Here is a 19,194-nt window from a genome sequence, read left to right as displayed (position 1 = left end):
ATGCCACCGAAGATGATCAAGAGAAGAATATCGACCCTAGCTTCCCTGGCCTGCTGACATGAGGGTATGTCTCCAGAATATATTAATTGATGAAAACTGGGCTGTCTGCACTCTCAAAGTGCATGTTGTTGCCAAATGTATTTCATATGCTGTAAACCTAGTTCATAGTTGTTAGTTTCCTTTAATGCCAAACAAACACATACCAATCGTTGGTTAGAATGCGATCGCCGAATTCGTCCTCGCTTTCTCCCGTGTCGCTGGCTGTCGTGTCGTTTGTCGGTTTCGCTTGCATACGGTTCAAACCGATATGGCTCAATAGCTTCAGTTTCTTCTTCAATTTCGTTTTCGCTACTTGCCTCCACACTACAACCATCCGTTTCAATACATGCGTAATCTGTTGAATCGCTTAAGCCGCTGAAATCCGAGTCTGAATCCGAGCTAATGTTGCTATAGCTTGCTGTTCTATGCGCCATGTTTGTTTGTGTTGGCATCACTATGTGACGTCACAGGAAAATGGACGGGTGGTTAAAATGAGGCACTTTGAAGCTTTTTTTTTTTTAGGGATATTGCGTAATGGCTAAAATTTTGAAAAAAACTTCGAAAAATATAATAAGCCACTGGGAACTGATTTTTAATGGTTTTAACAATTCTGAAATTGTGATAATGTTCCCCTTTAAAAAAAATTTTTTAATTTTTTCATATTTTTATTTTTTTTATTAAATCAATCCAACAAAACAATACACAGCAATACCATAACAATGCACCCCAATTCCAAAACCAAACCGACCCAGCAACACTCAGAACTGAAATACACAGAGCAATTAAGAGACACAAACACGACACAAAAGTAGTGAAACAAAAGTAGTGAAACAAAAATGAATATTATCAACAACAGTATCAATATTAGTTACAATTTCAACATAGCAGTGATTAAAAATCCCTCATTGACATTATCATTAGACATTTAAAAAAATAAAAAAAGAACAATAGCGTCACAGTGGCTTACACTTGCATCACATCTCATAAGCTTGACAACACACTGTGTCCAATATTTTCACAAAGATAAAATAAGTCATATTTTTGGTTCATTTAATAGTTAAAACAAATTTACATTATTGCAATCAGTTGATAAAACATTGTCTTTTACAATTATAAAAGCTTTTTACAAAAATCTACTACTCTGCTTGCATGTCAGCAGACTGGGGTAGATCCTGCTGAAATCCTATGTACTGAATGAATAGAGAATCCTTTTGAATCGGGGAAAATATCGTTTTTGAATCGAGAATCGCGTTGAATCGAAAAAAAAAAAAGATTTTTAATTGAATCGTGACCCCAAGAATCGATATTGAATCGAATCGTGGGACACCCAAAGATTCACAGCCCTAGTAATATCGCTAAAATTCGTTCCATTTTGTCCACTAGCGACGCTGAGATCAATATTCATGCGTTCGTTACGTCTCGTCTCCATTACTGTAACCTATTATTTTGGAGTCTCCCTATGTCTAGCATTAAAAAATTACAGTTGGTACAAAATGCAGCTGCTAGACTTTTGACAAGAACAAGAAAGTTTGATCATATTACGCCTATACTGTGTATATACCTTTATATATACATATAAACATACCTATACTGGCTCACCTGCACTGGCTTCCTGTGCATTTACGATGTGACTTTAAGGTTTTACTACTTACGTATAAAATACTACACGATCTAGCTCCATCCTATCTTGCTGATTGTATTGTACCATATGTCCCGGCAAGAAATCTGCCTTCAAAGAACTCCGGCTTATTAGTGATTCCCAGAGCCCAAAAAAAGTCTGCGGGCTATAGAGCGTTTTCTATTGGGGCTCCAGTACTATGGAATGCCCTCCCAGTAACAGTTAGAGATGCTACCTCAGTAGAAGCATTTAAGTCCCATCTTAAAACTCATTTGTATACTCTAGCCTTTAAATAGACCCCCTTTTTAGACCAGTTGATCTGCAGTTTCTTTTCTTTTCTCCTCTGTCCCCCTCTCCCTTATGGAGGGGGGGGGAGAACACAGGTCCGGTGACCATGGATGAAGTGCTGGCTGTCCAGAGTCGGGATCCGGGGTGGACCGCTCGCCTGTGCATCGGTTGGGAACATCTCTGCACTGCTGACCCGTCTCCGCTCGAGATGGTCTCCTGCTTGCCCCACTATGGACTGGACTCTCACTATTATGTTAGATCCACTATGGACTGGACTCTCACACTATTATGTTAGATCCACTATGGACTGGACTCTCACACTATTATGTTAGATCCACAATGGACTGGTCTCTCACAATATTATGTTAGATCCACTATGGACTGGACTCTCACACTATTATGTTAGATCCACTATGGACTGGTCTCTCACAATATTATGTTAGATCCACTATGGACTGGACTCTCACACTATTATGTTAGATCCACTATGGACTGGACTCTCACACTATTATGTTAGATCCACAATGGACTGGACTCTCACACTTTTATGTTAGATCCACTATGGACTGGACTCACACTATTATGTTAGATCCACTATGGACTGGACTCTCACTAGTATGTTAGATCCACTATGGACTGGACTCTCACTATTATGTTAGATCCACTATGGACTGGACTCTCACACTATTATGTTCGATCCACTATGGACTGGACTCTCACACTATTATGTTAGATCCACTATGGACTGGACTCTCACACTATTATGTTAGATCCACTATGGACTGGACTCACACTATTATGTTAGATCCACTATGGTCTGGACTCTCACACTATTATGTTAGATCCACTATGGACTGGACTCTCACACTATTATGTTAGATCCACTATGGACTGGACTCTCACACTATTATGTTAGATCCACTATGGACTGGACTCTCACTATTATGTTAGATCCACTATGGACTGGACTTTCACAATATGTCAGATCCACTATGGACTGGACTTTCACAATATTATGTCAGACCCACTCGACGTCCATTGGATCCGGTCTCCCCTAGAGGGAGTGGGGGGTCACCCATATATGCGGTCCTCTCCAAGGTTTCTCATAGTCATTCACATCAACGTCCCATTGGGGTTGTGAGTTTTTCCTTGCCCTTACGTGGGCTCTGTACCGCGGATGTCGTTGTGGCTTGTGCAGCCCTTTGAGACACTTGTGATTTAGGGCTACCGTGTATTACCAAGTAACCGCCCATGTCCTAATAGCCGCCCGGGGTCTGACCCTATTTTGTGAATTAACCGCCTCTTCCTAATAACCGCCTATGTCCAAATAGCCGCCCATGAGCTGTTATTTGCATAATTTAGATTAAAATGCTACTGAGGTTGCGTTTGCTGCAGTATTATTGTTTTGATGGTTTTATAGAGTACTTGGTACCATCATTTTATTTTTCCTGTATGCTGCTTTATTTAAAAAGTGTATTTATTTTTAGTATTGGTATTCTATTTGACAATTGTTGCACTGCTGCCATGTTGAGGCCTTGTTGATCTCTTGTCTTTTGATAGCCTACCTCATGTTGATCTCTTGTTTTTTTCTTTGTATGTTTACAATACGCTGACACCAAGGAAGTCGAGTCGACTAACGGCAGTGGTCCTGACAGACCTTGACTATGCGGATGACATCAGTCTGCTCTCCAAGAACTCCTACACAGGGTAGAGCTAGAGTGCGCCAAGGTTGGCCTTAGGCTACATGCCAAGACAAACTGAAGTCATGACCTACAACGTTCCACCAGAACATCAACCTCTGATAACAGCAGGACGCACTGTGCTGAAAGAAGTTGAGGACTTCAAATACCTGGACGCATGGGTCAACTCAACTGAGCAAGATCTAAAAGTGAGGAAGGCACTTGCATGGAGGGCCCTGAACGGCATGACCGGTGTATGGAACTCCAACCTCCCCCGCCAAATCAAACTCAGCTTCTTCTACGAGACAGTTGAGTCCGTTCTCCTCTATGGCAGCGAATGCTGGACCCTGAAGCCAATCCTGGAGAAGTCTCTGGATGGATGCTACACCAGGATGCTGCATGCAGTGCTTAACATCAACAAGAGTGCGCAAGTAACCAACAGAATCCTCTCCAAGGGAATACCAAGGGTGAGTGAGAAGATTGCTGTAAGGAGAATGAGACTAGCAGGACACTGCCAAAGGCATCAGGAGCTGCCAGCCAGCAAATTGGAGCTTAGGGAACCAATACATGGGCATCGGTCAAGAGGACGTCCCACACTAACATACGTGGACATACTCAAGAAGGATGCAGGAGCTCAGAGTACCAAGGAACTGGCCTAATGTATGGAGAATCAGGATGACTGGAAGCAACGATAGAAGGCTCGTCTGAGGACGACCTAGAGAGAGATGTTTACAATAGCTTTTACATTTAAAGTTTTTTGTACGAAAGAAAAAAATACTGGACAGTAAGCATTGTAACCAAATAATGGCCTGGTGCAGGTTGGTGCAAAAATAAATAAAAGCCTTGTCCAAATAACCGCCTGCTTCTTTTAAACGCCTGTCTCCAAAATCGATTTTGTGAAATAAACGCCCGGGCTACTATTTGGTAATATACGGTATATAAATAAATAGGGATGATACTCGAAACCGATTTGCCCGGTTGTTCGATAAGAAAAAAACAGAGTCCTCGGACTCCAATCCCTTTTTGAGAACCGGTACCCGTTATCGAGACCACTATAGTAAAGAAAAAGAGTAGGTTCTTTATTTGAATCCCGTCCCGATCAGAAATGCCCCGTGGGACATCACAAGAAATGACGTCACGTAGCTCAGTCATTAGGCGCAGATAGGGAAATCAGGAAAAACAATGGACCGGAAAAAGCGCTCCAAGGTGTAATAAAGTTCAAAACAAAAAAGGTATAATCCAATGAATAACTTTACTGAGAGATTTGAGCAGCGTACAAACACATGACCAACACTTTTACGACCAAGCGGAAACATAGCAACCAGGCTAGCGACGCACCTCCTTTACGGCAGCTGTCGCAACGTTCTTAAAGCAATCGCAGCACATACATATTAGAGATGCGCGGTTTGCGGGCACAACCGCGGAGTCCGCGGATTATCCGCGGATCGGGCGGATGAAATAAAAAAAAAATTAGATTTTATCCGCGGGTCGGGTCGGGCGGTTGAAATAAAAAAAAAAATTTTTTTTAAATAGATTCAGGCGGGTGGCAGTTAAACCAATTCTGAAATATATATACATAGTTAAATGTTGTTACCCACATACGAAAAACGAGCAGGCACCTGCAGCATATGCCACAACAGAAGAAAAAAAAAGAAAAGAGATGGACACTTTTACGGAGCGGAGAAGGGACGCCTCGCCGGGGTCCGGGACCGAGGCCCCTTCCCCCGAGAGGGCCCCACCGGGAGCCGTAGCTGAGGCGATCCGCGAGAAAGGCCCGACGCACGTCCAGGGTCACCACCGCGCCCACCGCACAGACACCCCGCCTCGTCCGCCTTCGCCGCGGCCGGCGTCACGCGCAGCAGGTAAGCAGCTTACCTGCCCGCCACCCCCGTGGCCGGGGGCTCGCAACAGGGGTCACTCCGCGCGTTCCGCCCGCGCAGCTTACCTGCCCGCCACCCCTGTTGCCGGGGGCGCGTAACAGGGGTCACTCCGCGCGCAGTGCGCTCACGAAAGGGGTGGGGCTCACCCTGGTTGATATAGACAGCAGGACGGTGGCCATGGAAGTCGGAACCCGCTAAGGAGTGTGTAACAACCCACCTGCCGAATCAACTAGCCCTGAAAATGGATGGCGCTGGAGCATCGGGCCCATACCCGGCCGTCGCCGGCAGCGAGACGCGCTTGGAGGTGCGCTCAGCGCGGCTCCCATATGATTGCGCACTGGTGTGCGTCTGGGTCGTGACAGCGTGGCACGCGAATGTCTGTGCTGCATTGGATCAGTCTCCTTTCTTTAACAGGCAAAAGCTTTATAACCTCACTAATGCCTTGCATTGTCTATATTAGATATATAACAACGGGCGGGTGCGGGCGGGTACGGTTCTGATCAAATGTTACATCGGATGGATGGCGGATGGTTGACGACTTTCTGATGCGGTTGCGGATGAAATAATTGCCTATCCGCGCATCTCTAATATATATACAACATATCTCCCTTTTTTAACTTTTGTTTTTCTTTCCTTGTAAACAAAACAAAATCACACTGTGTATGTGTTGTCTGTCTAATTATAAATAATGCAGACGAGGCGTGTTGGCTGAGTTCTTGACGTTTACTTTCACAGCGTGCTCATAACCTCATTCATGCAACAACACTTTTCGGGGCTACCGCGCATGCTCGTCACTCCCGTTGCATGCTGGGTAGTGTAGTTGTTATATTCCCCAGCTCATAACATCACATCTTTCCCCCTATAAAGAAATAATGTTAACTCAATAATAATAATAATAATAATTTTAGCTTTAACTTTTCATTTTTTAGCATTGTAACCACATTTGCAAACAACTTTTCTCTTCATAGAATTTTCTTTCAATAAAGAAATAAAGTGCAAAAATGTCAAAGCATCATAACAAACGGTTATGTTCCAATAGCAGCAGAAGTGCACTTTTTGGAGAGCTGTATTATTTTCAGTTTTGTGCCCAAGGGACTGATTTTATTTAACACTATATTATTATTTATACACCTATAGTGATCACAGAGACAGGTTGTTTTTGTGTTACTGTATATATTTGTTTTTCTGAAAAATCCCACTTAATATACTTTGGGTAACAACAGTCAATATTTATTTATTTTATTTTATTTTTTTAGGGGGGTAAAAGTCTATATTTATTAGATTTTATTTCTTATATAATAAAAGTGAGCTTTTGTTAAACCAAATATTGTGTGTTTTTTTCCCGTATACAACAACCTACCTGGACTCGAAAAGAGAATCGATAAGGAATCAGTCCGATAAGAGGCTCGAACTCGATCATTTCTTATCAAACATCGTCCCTCTCCCTCTTCTCTATAGAATCTCCTCTCTGGTCAACAAAAGCACCATGAGGATTCTGGCGGGAAGTCTCGTTCATGCACCTCCTGGTACCCTAGCACCTCCAAAACCCTCAAATCTAAACTCCAAACATCCCAGAACAAGCTAGTCAGATTACTTCTAGACCTCCACCCTAGATCACACCTCACTCCTACCCACTTCTCCAAAGTGGGCTGGCTCAGGGTGGAGGACAGAGTAAAACAACTTGCACTGAGCCTAGTCTATAAAATCCACTACACCTCCCTGATACCGAAGTACATGTCAAACTACTTCCTTAACGTAAATGACCGCCATAACCACAACACCAGGGGGAGCTCCACTAACCACGTTAAACCCAGATTCCCATCTAACAAAGGTCTTAAAGGGGAACATTATCACAATTTCAGAAGGGTTAAAACCATTAAAAATCAGTTCCCAGTTGCTTATTTTATTTTTCGAAGTTTTTTTCAAAATTTTACCCATCACGCAATATCCCTAAAAAAAGCTTCAAAGTGCCTGATTTTAACCATCGTTATATACACCCGTCCATTTTCCTGTGACGTCACATAGTGATGCCAATACAAACAAACATGGCGCATAGAACAGCAAGATATAGCGACATTAGCTCGGATTCAGACTCGGATTTCAGCGGCTTAAGCGATTCAACAGATTACGCATGTATTGAAACGGATGGTTGTAGTGTGGAGGCAGGTAGCGAAAACAAAATTGAAGAAGAAACTGAAGCTATTGAGCCATATCGGTTTGAACCGTATGCAAGCGAAACAGACACGACAGCCAGCGACACGGGAGAAAGCGAGGACGAATTCGGCGATCGCCTTCTAACCAACGATTGGTATGTGTTTGTTTGGCATTAAAGGAAACTAACAACTATGAACTAGGTTTACAGCATATGAAATACATTTGGCAACAACATGCACTTTGAGAGTGCAGACAGCCCAATTTTCATCAATTAATATATTCTGTAGACATACCCTCATCTGCTCTCTTTTCCTGAAAGCTGATCTGACCAGTTTTGGAGTTGATGTCAGCAGGCCAGGGAAGCTAGGGTCGATATTCTTCTCTTGATCATCTTCGGTGGCATAAGGGACGGTGTGAGCCAAGACATCCAGGGGGTTTAGCTCGCTAGTCTGCGGGAACAAACTGCCGCCGTTGCTTGCCGTGCTACCGAGGACCTTTGTCCCTGAATTGCTCACACACTCTGGCAGATTCAATGGGGGTCTGGCGGCAGATTTCTTTGACTTTATCGTTGGAAATGCATCTGCTTTGAGTGTCGCAGGATATCCACACATTCTTGCCATCTCTGTCGTAGCATAGCTTTTGTCGGTAAAGTGTGCAGAACAAACGTCTAATTTCTTGCCGCTTTCGCATCTTTGGGCCACTGGTGCAACTTGAATCCGTCCCTGTTGGTGTTGTTACACCCTCCGACAACACACCGACGAGGCATGATGTCTCCAAGGTACGGAAAACAGTAGAAAAAACGGAAAATAACAGAGCTGATTTGACTCAAATTAATCCACAATGGTGGATTGCTTCCCGATGTGACGTCATCGCTCCGAGAGCGAATATTGGAAAGGAGTTTAATTCGCCAAAATTCACCCATTTAGAGTTCGGAAATCGGTTAAAAAAAATATATGGTCTTTTTCTGCAACATCAAGGTATATATTGACGCTTACATAGGTCTGGTGATAATGTTCCCCTTTAACTCATTCTCTTTCTATGCCACATCAATGTGGAATGCGCTCCCAACAGGTATAAAAGAAAGTGCATCTCTATCCTCCTTCAAAACCGCAATAAGTACACCTCCAGGCAACTTCAACCCTAAACTAACACCCTCCCCGGATTGTTAATAATCAAATGTAAACAATCAAATGCAGATATTGGATTGTAAATAATGTAAATAATTCAATGTGATTATCTTGTGTGATGACTGTATTATGAAGATAGTACCGTATATCTGATAGTATATATCTGTATCATGAATCAATTTACGTGGACCCCGACTTAAACAAGTTGAAAAACTTATTGGGGTGTTACCATTTAGTGGTCAATTGTACGGAATATGTACTGAACTGTGCAATCTACTAATAAAAGTCTCAATCAATCAATCAAACCCTATAAATAAACATTGATTGATTGATTGATTGATTGAGGGCCCTGTGATGAGGTCGCGACTTGTCCAGGGTGTACCCCGCCTTCCGCCCGATTGTAGCTGAGATAGGCTCCAGCGCCCCCCGCAACCCCAAAGGGAATAAGCGGTAGAAAATGGATGGATGGATGATTGATTGAGGTAAACCAAATGAATCCCCTTCCTACCGTACTGAGAAAAGTTGGTTTTGCGTAATAGGTCTCTTAAAAAAAAAAAAAAAAAAAAAAAAAAAAAAAGGTAGGAGCGGTTCTGCTCATTAGTAATAAATTCTAATGTTGGATGTTCACTCCTTCACACAGATGAGTATAGAAAAATATTTTCAACGGCCGAAAAGGGCTCGACTTGGAGAGGAGGTAGGCCTACAGTCCGGACCACAGGTGCGACCTGTTCAGCAGCAGCAGGAGGAGGAGGAGGTTGACTGACTGTGGCAGGACACCTCTGCCTCTGTTTCACTTTATGTTGCTGGTAAATAATATGGTTGTAGTAGTAGGCTAAAGTTAAATTATTTAGTATTCACTAATTAAAAGGGGCAGAGCTTTAAGAGACATTTTAGCTTTTATAAGCTGACCCGAACGCCTCCCTAGGAAGGTGTTTCGGGCACGTCCGACCGGTAGGAGGCCACGGGGAAGACCCAGGACACGCTGGGAAGACTATCTCTCCTGGCTGGCCTGGGAACGCCTCGGGATCCCCCGGGAGGAGCTGGACGAAGTGGCTGGGGAGAGGGAAGTCTGGGCTTCCCTGCTTAAGCTGCTGCCCCCGCGACCCGACCTCGGATAAGCGGAAGAAGATGGATGGATATTTTATAAGATATATTTTTTGTAAGAACCACAATTAATAAATATATTTCAGTGAATCACTAATTGTTCAAATCTGTATATAAATATGTACATAAAATATTGTAATTATATTCCAACTCCGCGTTCTTCTTGGTCATCGCCGCTGCCGCCGCCACCCCCCGACCACACCACCACAAATAGATGCCTGTCCTGTGGGAAACACTGTTAAGTGAAACCCAATATCTAAGTTACATTTAAAGCAGTGTGGGTGGCACTGGGAGCTCCAGCTCGTGGTGTCCAAGACGAGACTTAAAACCAGGGGAGACAGGGCCTTCTCTGTGGTCGGCCCTAAGCTCTGGAACACTCTGCCCCTCCATGTTCGAACTGCTCCCACAGTGGACTTAAGACCCACTTTTATTCTCTGGCTTTTAACACTACGTGAGTTGTGTGGTCCTCTGTTGTCCTCTGTGTTTTTAAAATTTTGCTTTCTATTTACTGTTTTAATTGGTTTTACCCTTTGAAATTGTTTTTAATCACATTTATTTTATATTGTTTTTAATTGTGTTTAATATTGTTGTGCAGCACTTTGGAAACATTTTGTTGTTTAAATGTGCTATATAAATAAAGTGGATTGGATTGGGAGCAGGTGGGTAAAGTGTCTTGCCCAAGGACACAACGGCAGTGACTAGGATGGCGGGAGCTGGGATCGAACCTGGAACCCTCAAGTTGCTGGCGCGGCCACTCTACCAACCGAGCTATACCGCCCCTCAATTACATTGATTTTCCAAGCATAACTCCTACTATTAAAAGAATTGTGATGAGATGAGAATTGGATGTTTATATGCGGACTTTTAGGGGCCCGCTAACCACAGCGGAGCCTCACTTTGGATACCGCCGCGTCAAGAGATTGTGTTCCTAATGAAGGGTCCCGGTTGCGTGCACTATAATTGCTGTTGGAGGTCACAAAAGGTCATGGCGTGCCGCAGATGACAGAAGCGGATTTCCGCCATGCAGTCAGGCAACTTAACGATTGCGTAACGTCCATCATCCAGTGTTGCTGTGTGAGCATTGACTAGGGGGGGGAGGGAGGGAGGGGGGGGTAAATATTTTCGAGAAAAAGGGGGTGCGCCATGTCACGTGATGTCAAGAAGCAGAATGTCATGTGAAGGGTATATTGATGGATGTAGTAATATCAACAACAATAACACATGTGTTTTGGTGCAACGCTGCAGATATGCGTGGAGGGACGACACGAGCAGCACGCGCACGGACGCCTCCTCCACACCCCCACGCATGAAAAAAGGAATAATAAAAAACACACAAACGTCCTTACCTGAGTGGCTTTGTGGAACTGCTTCTTGAGGCCCGCTACTGACATGCTGGCGGTCTGCTGCTTTTTCCCGGTCCCGACACAAAAAGATGGACGCTGACGACGGGAAAAAAAGAAAGAAAGATGGCGTGAGGTGAAGCAAAAGGAGAGTGTTGTGGTCCTGATGGAGGAAGAAGAAGCAGCAGCACTCGCCAACCTTTGCCTCGTCTTCACTTCAGGGATCTCCTTCTGCGCCAAGGGAAGCTTCCTGACAGCTGATTGGACGCTCGGGAAACACGTGACCAGCAGGCGGCTCTACGTCACAAGAAGCTCCGGGTATAGACTCCGCCCACTCTTTGCAGCTACTTGTCCTGCTGGGTGATTTTTTTTAAAATTATTTTTAAACACCACTTTTGAATACAAGACGTGTCATGTTGCTTACATTTCTTTTCTTTTTTTTATTCACACCGATAAATAGCCCAATGACGTCATTTGATAGTCGATTGTAAAGGACTCAAATGAAACGATGGAATTCTCTTTACAATGAGATACAAGATTGTAGAAATATATTCCAATTGAAAAAAAATATAAAGACAGAACAAAAAGATCATATATTTTGCTTTATATTTATTATTGTAATTATTTTTTTGTCTGGTTTTGTATTTGTTTTATCATCCCGTGAGGTGTATAATACTTTTTTTTTTGGTTTGTACTTCATAAAGTTTTGCACTTGTGTTTTGTTTGTTTTCATTATATTTGGATGTATTTGTTTGGTTTGTACAAACCCCGTTTCCATATGAGTTGGGAAATTGTGTTAGATGTAAATATAAACAGAATACAATGATTTGCAAATAATTTTCAACCCATATTCAATTGAATATGCTACAAAGCAGGGCCGGCCCGTGGCATAGGCCGTATAGGCAAATGCTAAGGGCGCCGTCCATCAGGGGGCGCCACGCCAGTGCCACAAATGTTGGAGAAAAAAAAAAAAAAAAAAAAAAAAAAAAAAGTTGGTACTCTTATTTCTAAATACAAAAAATAATCCCACGTTAATTAAAATGCAAAGTAAAGCCTAATTAATAGAAATATTATTTGTTACAACATTACGCCCCCCCGTACGGTGCGCCCCCTCCCTTCCCGTATCATGACTCTTTTTGGACGTCACCACATCAAAAAATCAACACAAGATGTCAAAACGGCCAAAACTGTCAGGTGCCCAGGGAAGAAAAAAGAGAAAAGAAGGGGAGGAGAAACGAGAAAAGACAGAGGTAGCAGGTAGGTAACGTTAGCCTACATTAAATTATTTGTCTGTTACAGAATGTGATAGTAACCTGGCTTTTTAGTATTAAGCTAATGTTACATGAATCGGCAATTGCTAATCAATAAATAGCTAGTTTTGTTTTAACGTCGGGTTAATATTGTTGGAGGGGGCTAAATTGTTATGGAAAATAATAATGTAACGTTAGGTAATTACAGTACTCCCACCTTACATTCCTCAGGGACATTTGTATTAGATCTTTTAAGCAGGTGTTTTTTGTTTACATTGTTATTGCCTTCTGGTTAGCTAATGTTTGCCCTGCAGGTAATAGTCACTTTTCCACCCCTTTATATATTAGGTATAGTTGTAAGTAAAAAAAAAAAAAAGGTCAAAGACAAAGCTATTCAGTTTCTTGTGAGTATATACACTTCACTGCCGATGTGGGGGGGGGGCGCCACCTAAAATCTTGCCTAGGGCGCCAGATTGGTGAGGGCCGGGCCTGCTACAAAGACAACATATTTGATGTTCAAACTCAAACTTTATTTTCTTTTTTTGCAAATAATAGTTAACAACACGTGCCAAAGTAGTTGGGAAAGGGCATGTTCACCACTGTGTTACATGGCCTTTCCTTTTAACAACACTCAGTAAACGTTTGGGAACTGAGGAGACACATTTTTTAAGCTTCTCAAGTGGAATTCTTTCCCATTCTTGCTTGATGTACAGCTTAAGTTGTTCAACAGTCCGGGGGTCTCCGTTGTGCTATTTTAGGCTTCATAATGCGCCACACATTTTCAATGGGAGACAGGTCTGGACTGCAGGCAGGCCAGTCTAGTCCCCGCACTCTTTTACTATGAAGCCACGTTGATGTAACACGTGGCTTGGCATTGTCTTGCTGAAATAAGCAGGGGCGTCCATGGTAACGTTGCTTGGATGGCAACATATGTTGCTCCAAAACCTGTATGTACCTTTCAGCATTAATGGCGCCTTCACAGATGTGTAAGTTACCCATGTCTTGGGCACTAATACACCCCCATACCATCACACATGCTGGCTTTTCAACTTTGCGCCTATAACAATCCGGATGGTTCTTTTGGTCCGGAGGACACGACGTCTACAGTTTCCAAAAACAATTTGAAATGTGGACTCTTCAGACCACAGAACACTTTTCCACTTTGTATCAGTCCATCTTAGATGAGCTCGGGCCCAGCGAAGCCGACGGCGTTTCTGGGTGTTGTTGATAAAACGGTTTTCGCCTTACATAGTAGAGCTTTAACTTGCACTTACAGATGTAGCGACCAACTGTAGTTACTGACAGTGGGTTTCTGAAGTGTTCCTGAGCCCATGTGGTGATATCCTTTACACACTGATGTCGCTTGTTGATGCAGTACAGCCTGAGGGATCGAAGGTCACAGGCTTAGCTGCTTACATGCAGTGATTTCTCCAGATTCTCTGAACCCTTTGATGATATTACGGACCGTAGATGGTGAAATCCCTAAATTCCTTGCAATAGCTGGTTGAGAAAGTTTTTTCTTAAACTGTTCAACAATTTGCTCACGCATTTGTTGACAAAGTGGTGACCCTCGCCCCATCCTTGTTTGTGAATGACTGAGCATTTCATGGAATCTACTTTTATACCCAATCATGGCACCCACCTGTTCCCAATTAGCCTGCACACCTGTGGGATGTTCCAAATAAGTGTTTGATGAGCATTCCTCAACTTTATCAGTATTTATTGCCACCTTTCCCAACTTCTTTGTCACGTGTTGCTGGCATCAAATTCTAAAGTTAATGATTATTTGCAAAACAAAATTTTTTTTATGACTTTGAACATCAAATATGTTGTCTTTGTAGCATATTCAACTGAATATGGGTTGAAAGGGATTTGCAAATCATTGTATTCCGTTTATATTTACATCTAACACAATTTCCCAACTCATATGGAAACGGGGTTTGTATGATATCTATTAAGTAAGACTACGTATTATGTTGAAGGGGACAGGAAAATATAAGATGTTTCTCCATCCTGCGCCTTCTCAGGCATTGGTGTGTAAATGTGTGTTTAGTTGCTGATGTTTAATTGTCTATCAATCAAAGATGCACATCAATGAAGGAGTAAATAAAAAATAAATGAATGAAAATGAATTAATGGGTTGTCTTAAATCCCACACCATAGCAACTATTATACCAACATTCTGCCAGTACAGTAACAGAAAATAAAGTAGAAAATTATTCCATAACATAATTTTTTTTTCCTTGTTAGTAATAGTTAAAACAGAAATGTGCAAAAGTATTTTTAATAGCCTATGCACATTTACATTTGTTGATGCACCTTTTTGCAGAAAATGCAACCATTTTGGAATATGATGCCATGAGATTGGCACACCTACAATAGGTACAGTACCATTTAATTCTGTATATTCACATACAGCACCATGGACAGCAACCAGGACAATCTAGAACAGTGTTTTTCAACCTTTTAAGCCAAGGCACATTTTTTTTTCATTGGAAAAATCCCAAGGCACACCACCAGTGGAAAACATAAACAAATTAAACTCAGCAGCCGATATTGACAGTAAAAAGTAGTTCTCGCAATTGTTGGATATGACTTTAAAGCATAACCAAGAATGCTCAATATAGCTCTTGTCTCAAAGTAGGTGTACTGTCACCACCTGTCACATTACGCCCTGACTTATTTGGACTTTTTTGCTGTTTTCCTGTGTGTAGTGTTTCCTATTTTGTCATGTCATGTACGGGATGTACTTTGTGGACGCCGTCTGCTGCTCGCACACGCTGTAAGTCTTTGCGGTCGTCCAGCATTCTGTTTTTGTTTACTTTGCAGCCAGTTCAGTTTAGCATAGCCATCCCTAAGCTTCAATGCCTTTTCTTAGATGCACTCGCCTTTTGTTTATTTTTTGGTTTAAGTATTAGACACCTTTTTACCTGCACACTGCCTCCCGCTGTCGTCTGCATATTGTGATCACCACAAACAATGTTCCCGACATCCACAAAGTAATTAGCTACCTGCTGCCACCTACTGATATGGAAGAGTATTACACGGTTACTCTGCCAAGCTCAGACAGTACAGACCATGGGTGTCAAAATCTGGCGCACGGGCCAAATGTGGCCCGCCGTGTAATTTCATTTGGCCCTTGAGGCCAGGGCCGGCCCGTGGCATAGGCCGTATAGGCAAATGCTAAGGGCGCCGTCCATCAGGGGGCGCCACGCAAGTGCCACAAATGTTGGAGAGAAAAAAAAAAAAAAGAGAAAAAAAGTTGGTACTATTATTTCTAAATACAAAAAATAATCCCACGTTAATTAAAATGCAAAGTAAAGCCTATTTAATAGAAATATTTGTTACAACACCCCCCCCCCCCCTTCCCGTATCAGAAGAAAAAAGAGAAAAGAAGAGGAGGAGAAACGAGAAAAGACAGAGGTAGCAGGTAGATAACGTTAGCCTACAAGAAATTATTTGTCTGTTACAGAATGTGATAGTAACCTGGCTTTTTAGCATTAAGCTAATGTTACATGAGTCGGCAATTGCTAATCAATAAATAGCTAGTTCTGTTTTAACGTCGGGTTAATATTGTGGAGGGGGTTAAATTGTTATGGAAAATAATAATGTAACGTTAGGTAATTACAGTACTCCCACCTTACATTCCTCAGGGACATTTGTATTAGATCTTTTAAGCAGGTGTTTTTTGTTTACATTGTTATTGCCTTCTGGTTAGCTAATGTTTGCCCTGCAGGTAATAGTCACTTTTCCACCCCTTTATATATTAGGTATAGTTGTAAGTAATAAAAAAAGGTCAAAGACAAAGCTATTCGGTTTCTTGTGAGTATATACACTTCACTGCGGATGTGGGGGGGCGCCACCTAAAATCTTGCCTAGGGCGCCGGATTGGTTAGGGCCGGGCCTGCTTGAGGCGATATCAAATTAACATTAAAACTGCTGTAACACCGCTAATACTCATACTTGCCAACCCTCCCGATTTTCAGTGCACCTCTCGAAAGTCTCCCGGGGCAACCATTCTCTAATTTCTCCCGATTACCACCCGGACAACAATATTGGGGGCGTGCCTTACAGGCACCGCCTTTAGCATCCTCTACAACCTGTCGTCACGTCCGCTTTTCCTCCGTACAAACAGCGTGCCGGCCCCTGTCACATGATATATGCGGCTTCTACACACACATACAGTAAGTGAATGCAAGTCATACTTGATCAACAGCTATACAGGTCACACTGAGGGTGGCCGCATAAACAACTTTAATACTGTTACAAATATGCGCCACATTGTGAAACCACACCAAACAAGAATGACAAACACATTTCGGGAGAACATCCGCACCGTAACACAACAGAACAAATACCCAGAACCCCTTGCAGCACTAACTCTTCCGGGACGCTACAACATACACCCCCCGCTACCACCTGAGCCTCGACATTAATGAACTAGCATCCCAGAAAAGATGGCAGGTATCTGGCTTGGGCACAGCAGATTAGATCAGTGTGTTGCAAACTGAGCAGTTATAAAGTCCTGAATGGTTGATTTATTCATTTTTATTTTATTTTCAAATTTATTAGCCTGTGGAAAAAGTTAATGTTGATATTTACCTCAGAAGGCTGCAAATAGAAAAGAGGCATTCAATTTTTTGTTTAAAATTGTATTTAATATACCATTGATGTTTTTTCGTTAGTTTTTTTAGAAGATGATTTTGCACTATTAAGTTATATAAGCGTTGCTTGTTCCAAATTCAGTGTTAAAGCAAATCAGTGTAGCAAACTGAGCAATAATTAATGTTTTATTCATGCACTTTCTCTTGCTACTTCAAGGCTTGAATGTTTGATTCATTCATTATTTTATTTTCAAATGTTTTATTAGCCTGTGGAAAAAGTTTATTTTGATATTTACCTCAGAAGGCTGCAAATAGAAAAGAGGCATTACATTTGTATTTGATATGCCATTGATATTTTTTAATTATTATTATTATTTGAAACTCCATTTTGCATGTCACTATAAAGTTATATAAGCCTTGCTTGTTCAATATTCAATGCAAAACTGGTTTGGGTCCCGATTAAAAAGTTAATTTGTTCAACCTTGGCCCGCGGCTTTGTTCAGTTTTACATTTTGGCCCACTCTGTATTTGAGTTTGACACCCCTGGTACAGACACTCAGCAACGGCACATTATTTGCGGATTATAATTACTGGTGTGCAAAAAATATTTTTAACCCAATTAGGTGAAATGACATCATCTCCCACGGCACACCAGACAATATCTCATGGTACACTCGTGTGCCACGGCACAGTGGTTGAAAAACACTGATCTAGAAGAACTACTTGATTAATATTGATTATTAATAGCAGAGGGAAGCACCTCAAAGCATTTAATAACTTAACTCAATGACTACAAGAAATTGTAATGTAAAAAACCCCAATAATTAGCAGTTGTGAAAATAAGTACAGGCCAAAAGTTTGGACACCTTCTCATTTCAATGCATTGTCTTTATTTTCTCTATTTACATTGTAGATTGTCACTGAAGGCATCAAAACTATGACACCTGTGAAGTGAAAACCATTTCAGGTGACTACCTCTTGAAGCTCTTGAAGAGAATGCCAAGAGTGTGCAAAGCAGTAATCAGAGCAAAGGGTGGCTATTTTGATGAAACTAGAATATAAAACATGTTTTCAGTTATTTCACCCTTTTTTTTTTTTGTTAAGTACATAACTCCACATGTGTTCATTCATAGTTGTGATGCCTTCAGTGACAATCTACAATGTAAATAGTCATGGAAATAAAGAAAACACATCGAATGAGAAGGTGTGTCCAAACTTTTGGCCTGTACTGTATGTCAAATAAGTGGAAAAACTCATTTAAAAATGTCAAAAATAAGAATTTCTGTGAAATCCACAGGTTAAAAAAAATAAAAATAAAAATGCATATAAAAATAAATGCAGACATTTAAACAAATGATCAAAGTGATAATCCTCGTTTCAAGTCTGTTTCTATTTTCCACTACTTTTGTTTAAATGTCTGCATTTATTTTTATATGAATTTTTATTTTATTTTTTTTTAACCTGTGGATTTCACAGAAATTCTTATTTTTGACATTTTTAAATGAGTTTTTCCACTTATTTGACATGGGTTTATTTTGTACCCTTCGCATTCATATTTCACTGTTTGTTGCATTTTTGTTGCGTTTCACTTGATTGTAAAATATGTCGATCGAAAGGGGGTGTGACATTCATATTTTCTCAATATTCAGTGTTTTATCCTTCGTAGAAAACTTTAAAATTCCATTACGATTTTTAAGGCGGTCTGTCATAACGTTCAATCAGACATTATTGTGAGGTTTTGTATTAGTGTTCCTAAAAATAGATATACCGGCCCCCAGACACTTTTTTTTTTTCTCTAAATGTGGCCCCCCGAGTCAAAATAATTGCCGAGGCCTGCCTTAAATGATCAAAGTGATAATCCTCGTTTCAAGTCTGTTTCTATTTTCCACTACTTTTAAGGCAGGCCTCTGCAATTATTTTGACTCGGGGGCCACATTTAGAGAAAAAAAAAAAGTGTCTGGAGGCCGGTATATCTATTTTTAGGAACACTAATACAAAACCTCACTATAATGTCTGATTGAACGTTATGACAGACCGCCTTAAAAAACGTAATGGAATTTTAAAGTTTTCTACGAAGGATAAAACACTGAATATTGAGAAAATATGAATGT

General features: G+C 41.4%; 1 protein-coding gene across 5 annotated transcripts in view; it reads right to left on the bottom strand.

The window, feature by feature from the left end:
* sh3gl2a (SH3 domain containing GRB2 like 2a, endophilin A1) overlaps positions 1-19,194 on the bottom strand; it is a 103,078-nt gene that overhangs the window by 79,815 nt on the left and 4,069 nt on the right. For 4 of the 5 annotated variants that reach the window (XM_072916352.1, XM_072916349.1, XM_072916350.1 and 1 more), the window contains exons 2-3: positions 11,429-11,585; positions 11,236-11,328 (exon numbers count right to left, since the gene is read on the bottom strand). In XM_072916352.1, the coding sequence (XP_072772453.1) occupies positions 11,236-11,280 (45 nt within the window). In that variant the 5' untranslated portion in view covers positions 11,281-11,328; positions 11,429-11,585. The remainder of the gene's footprint in view (positions 1-11,235; positions 11,329-11,428; positions 11,586-19,194) is intronic. The other variant, XM_061922969.2, reaches the window with a different exon arrangement.

Source organism: Nerophis lumbriciformis, linkage group LG27 (genome assembly GCF_033978685.3).
Source record: "Nerophis lumbriciformis linkage group LG27, RoL_Nlum_v2.1, whole genome shotgun sequence".
NCBI classification, from domain to species: domain Eukaryota; kingdom Metazoa; phylum Chordata; class Actinopteri; order Syngnathiformes; family Syngnathidae; genus Nerophis; species Nerophis lumbriciformis.
The sequence above is the reverse complement of the archived record's forward strand: the minus strand, read 5'-3'. Positions and strand labels throughout refer to the sequence as shown.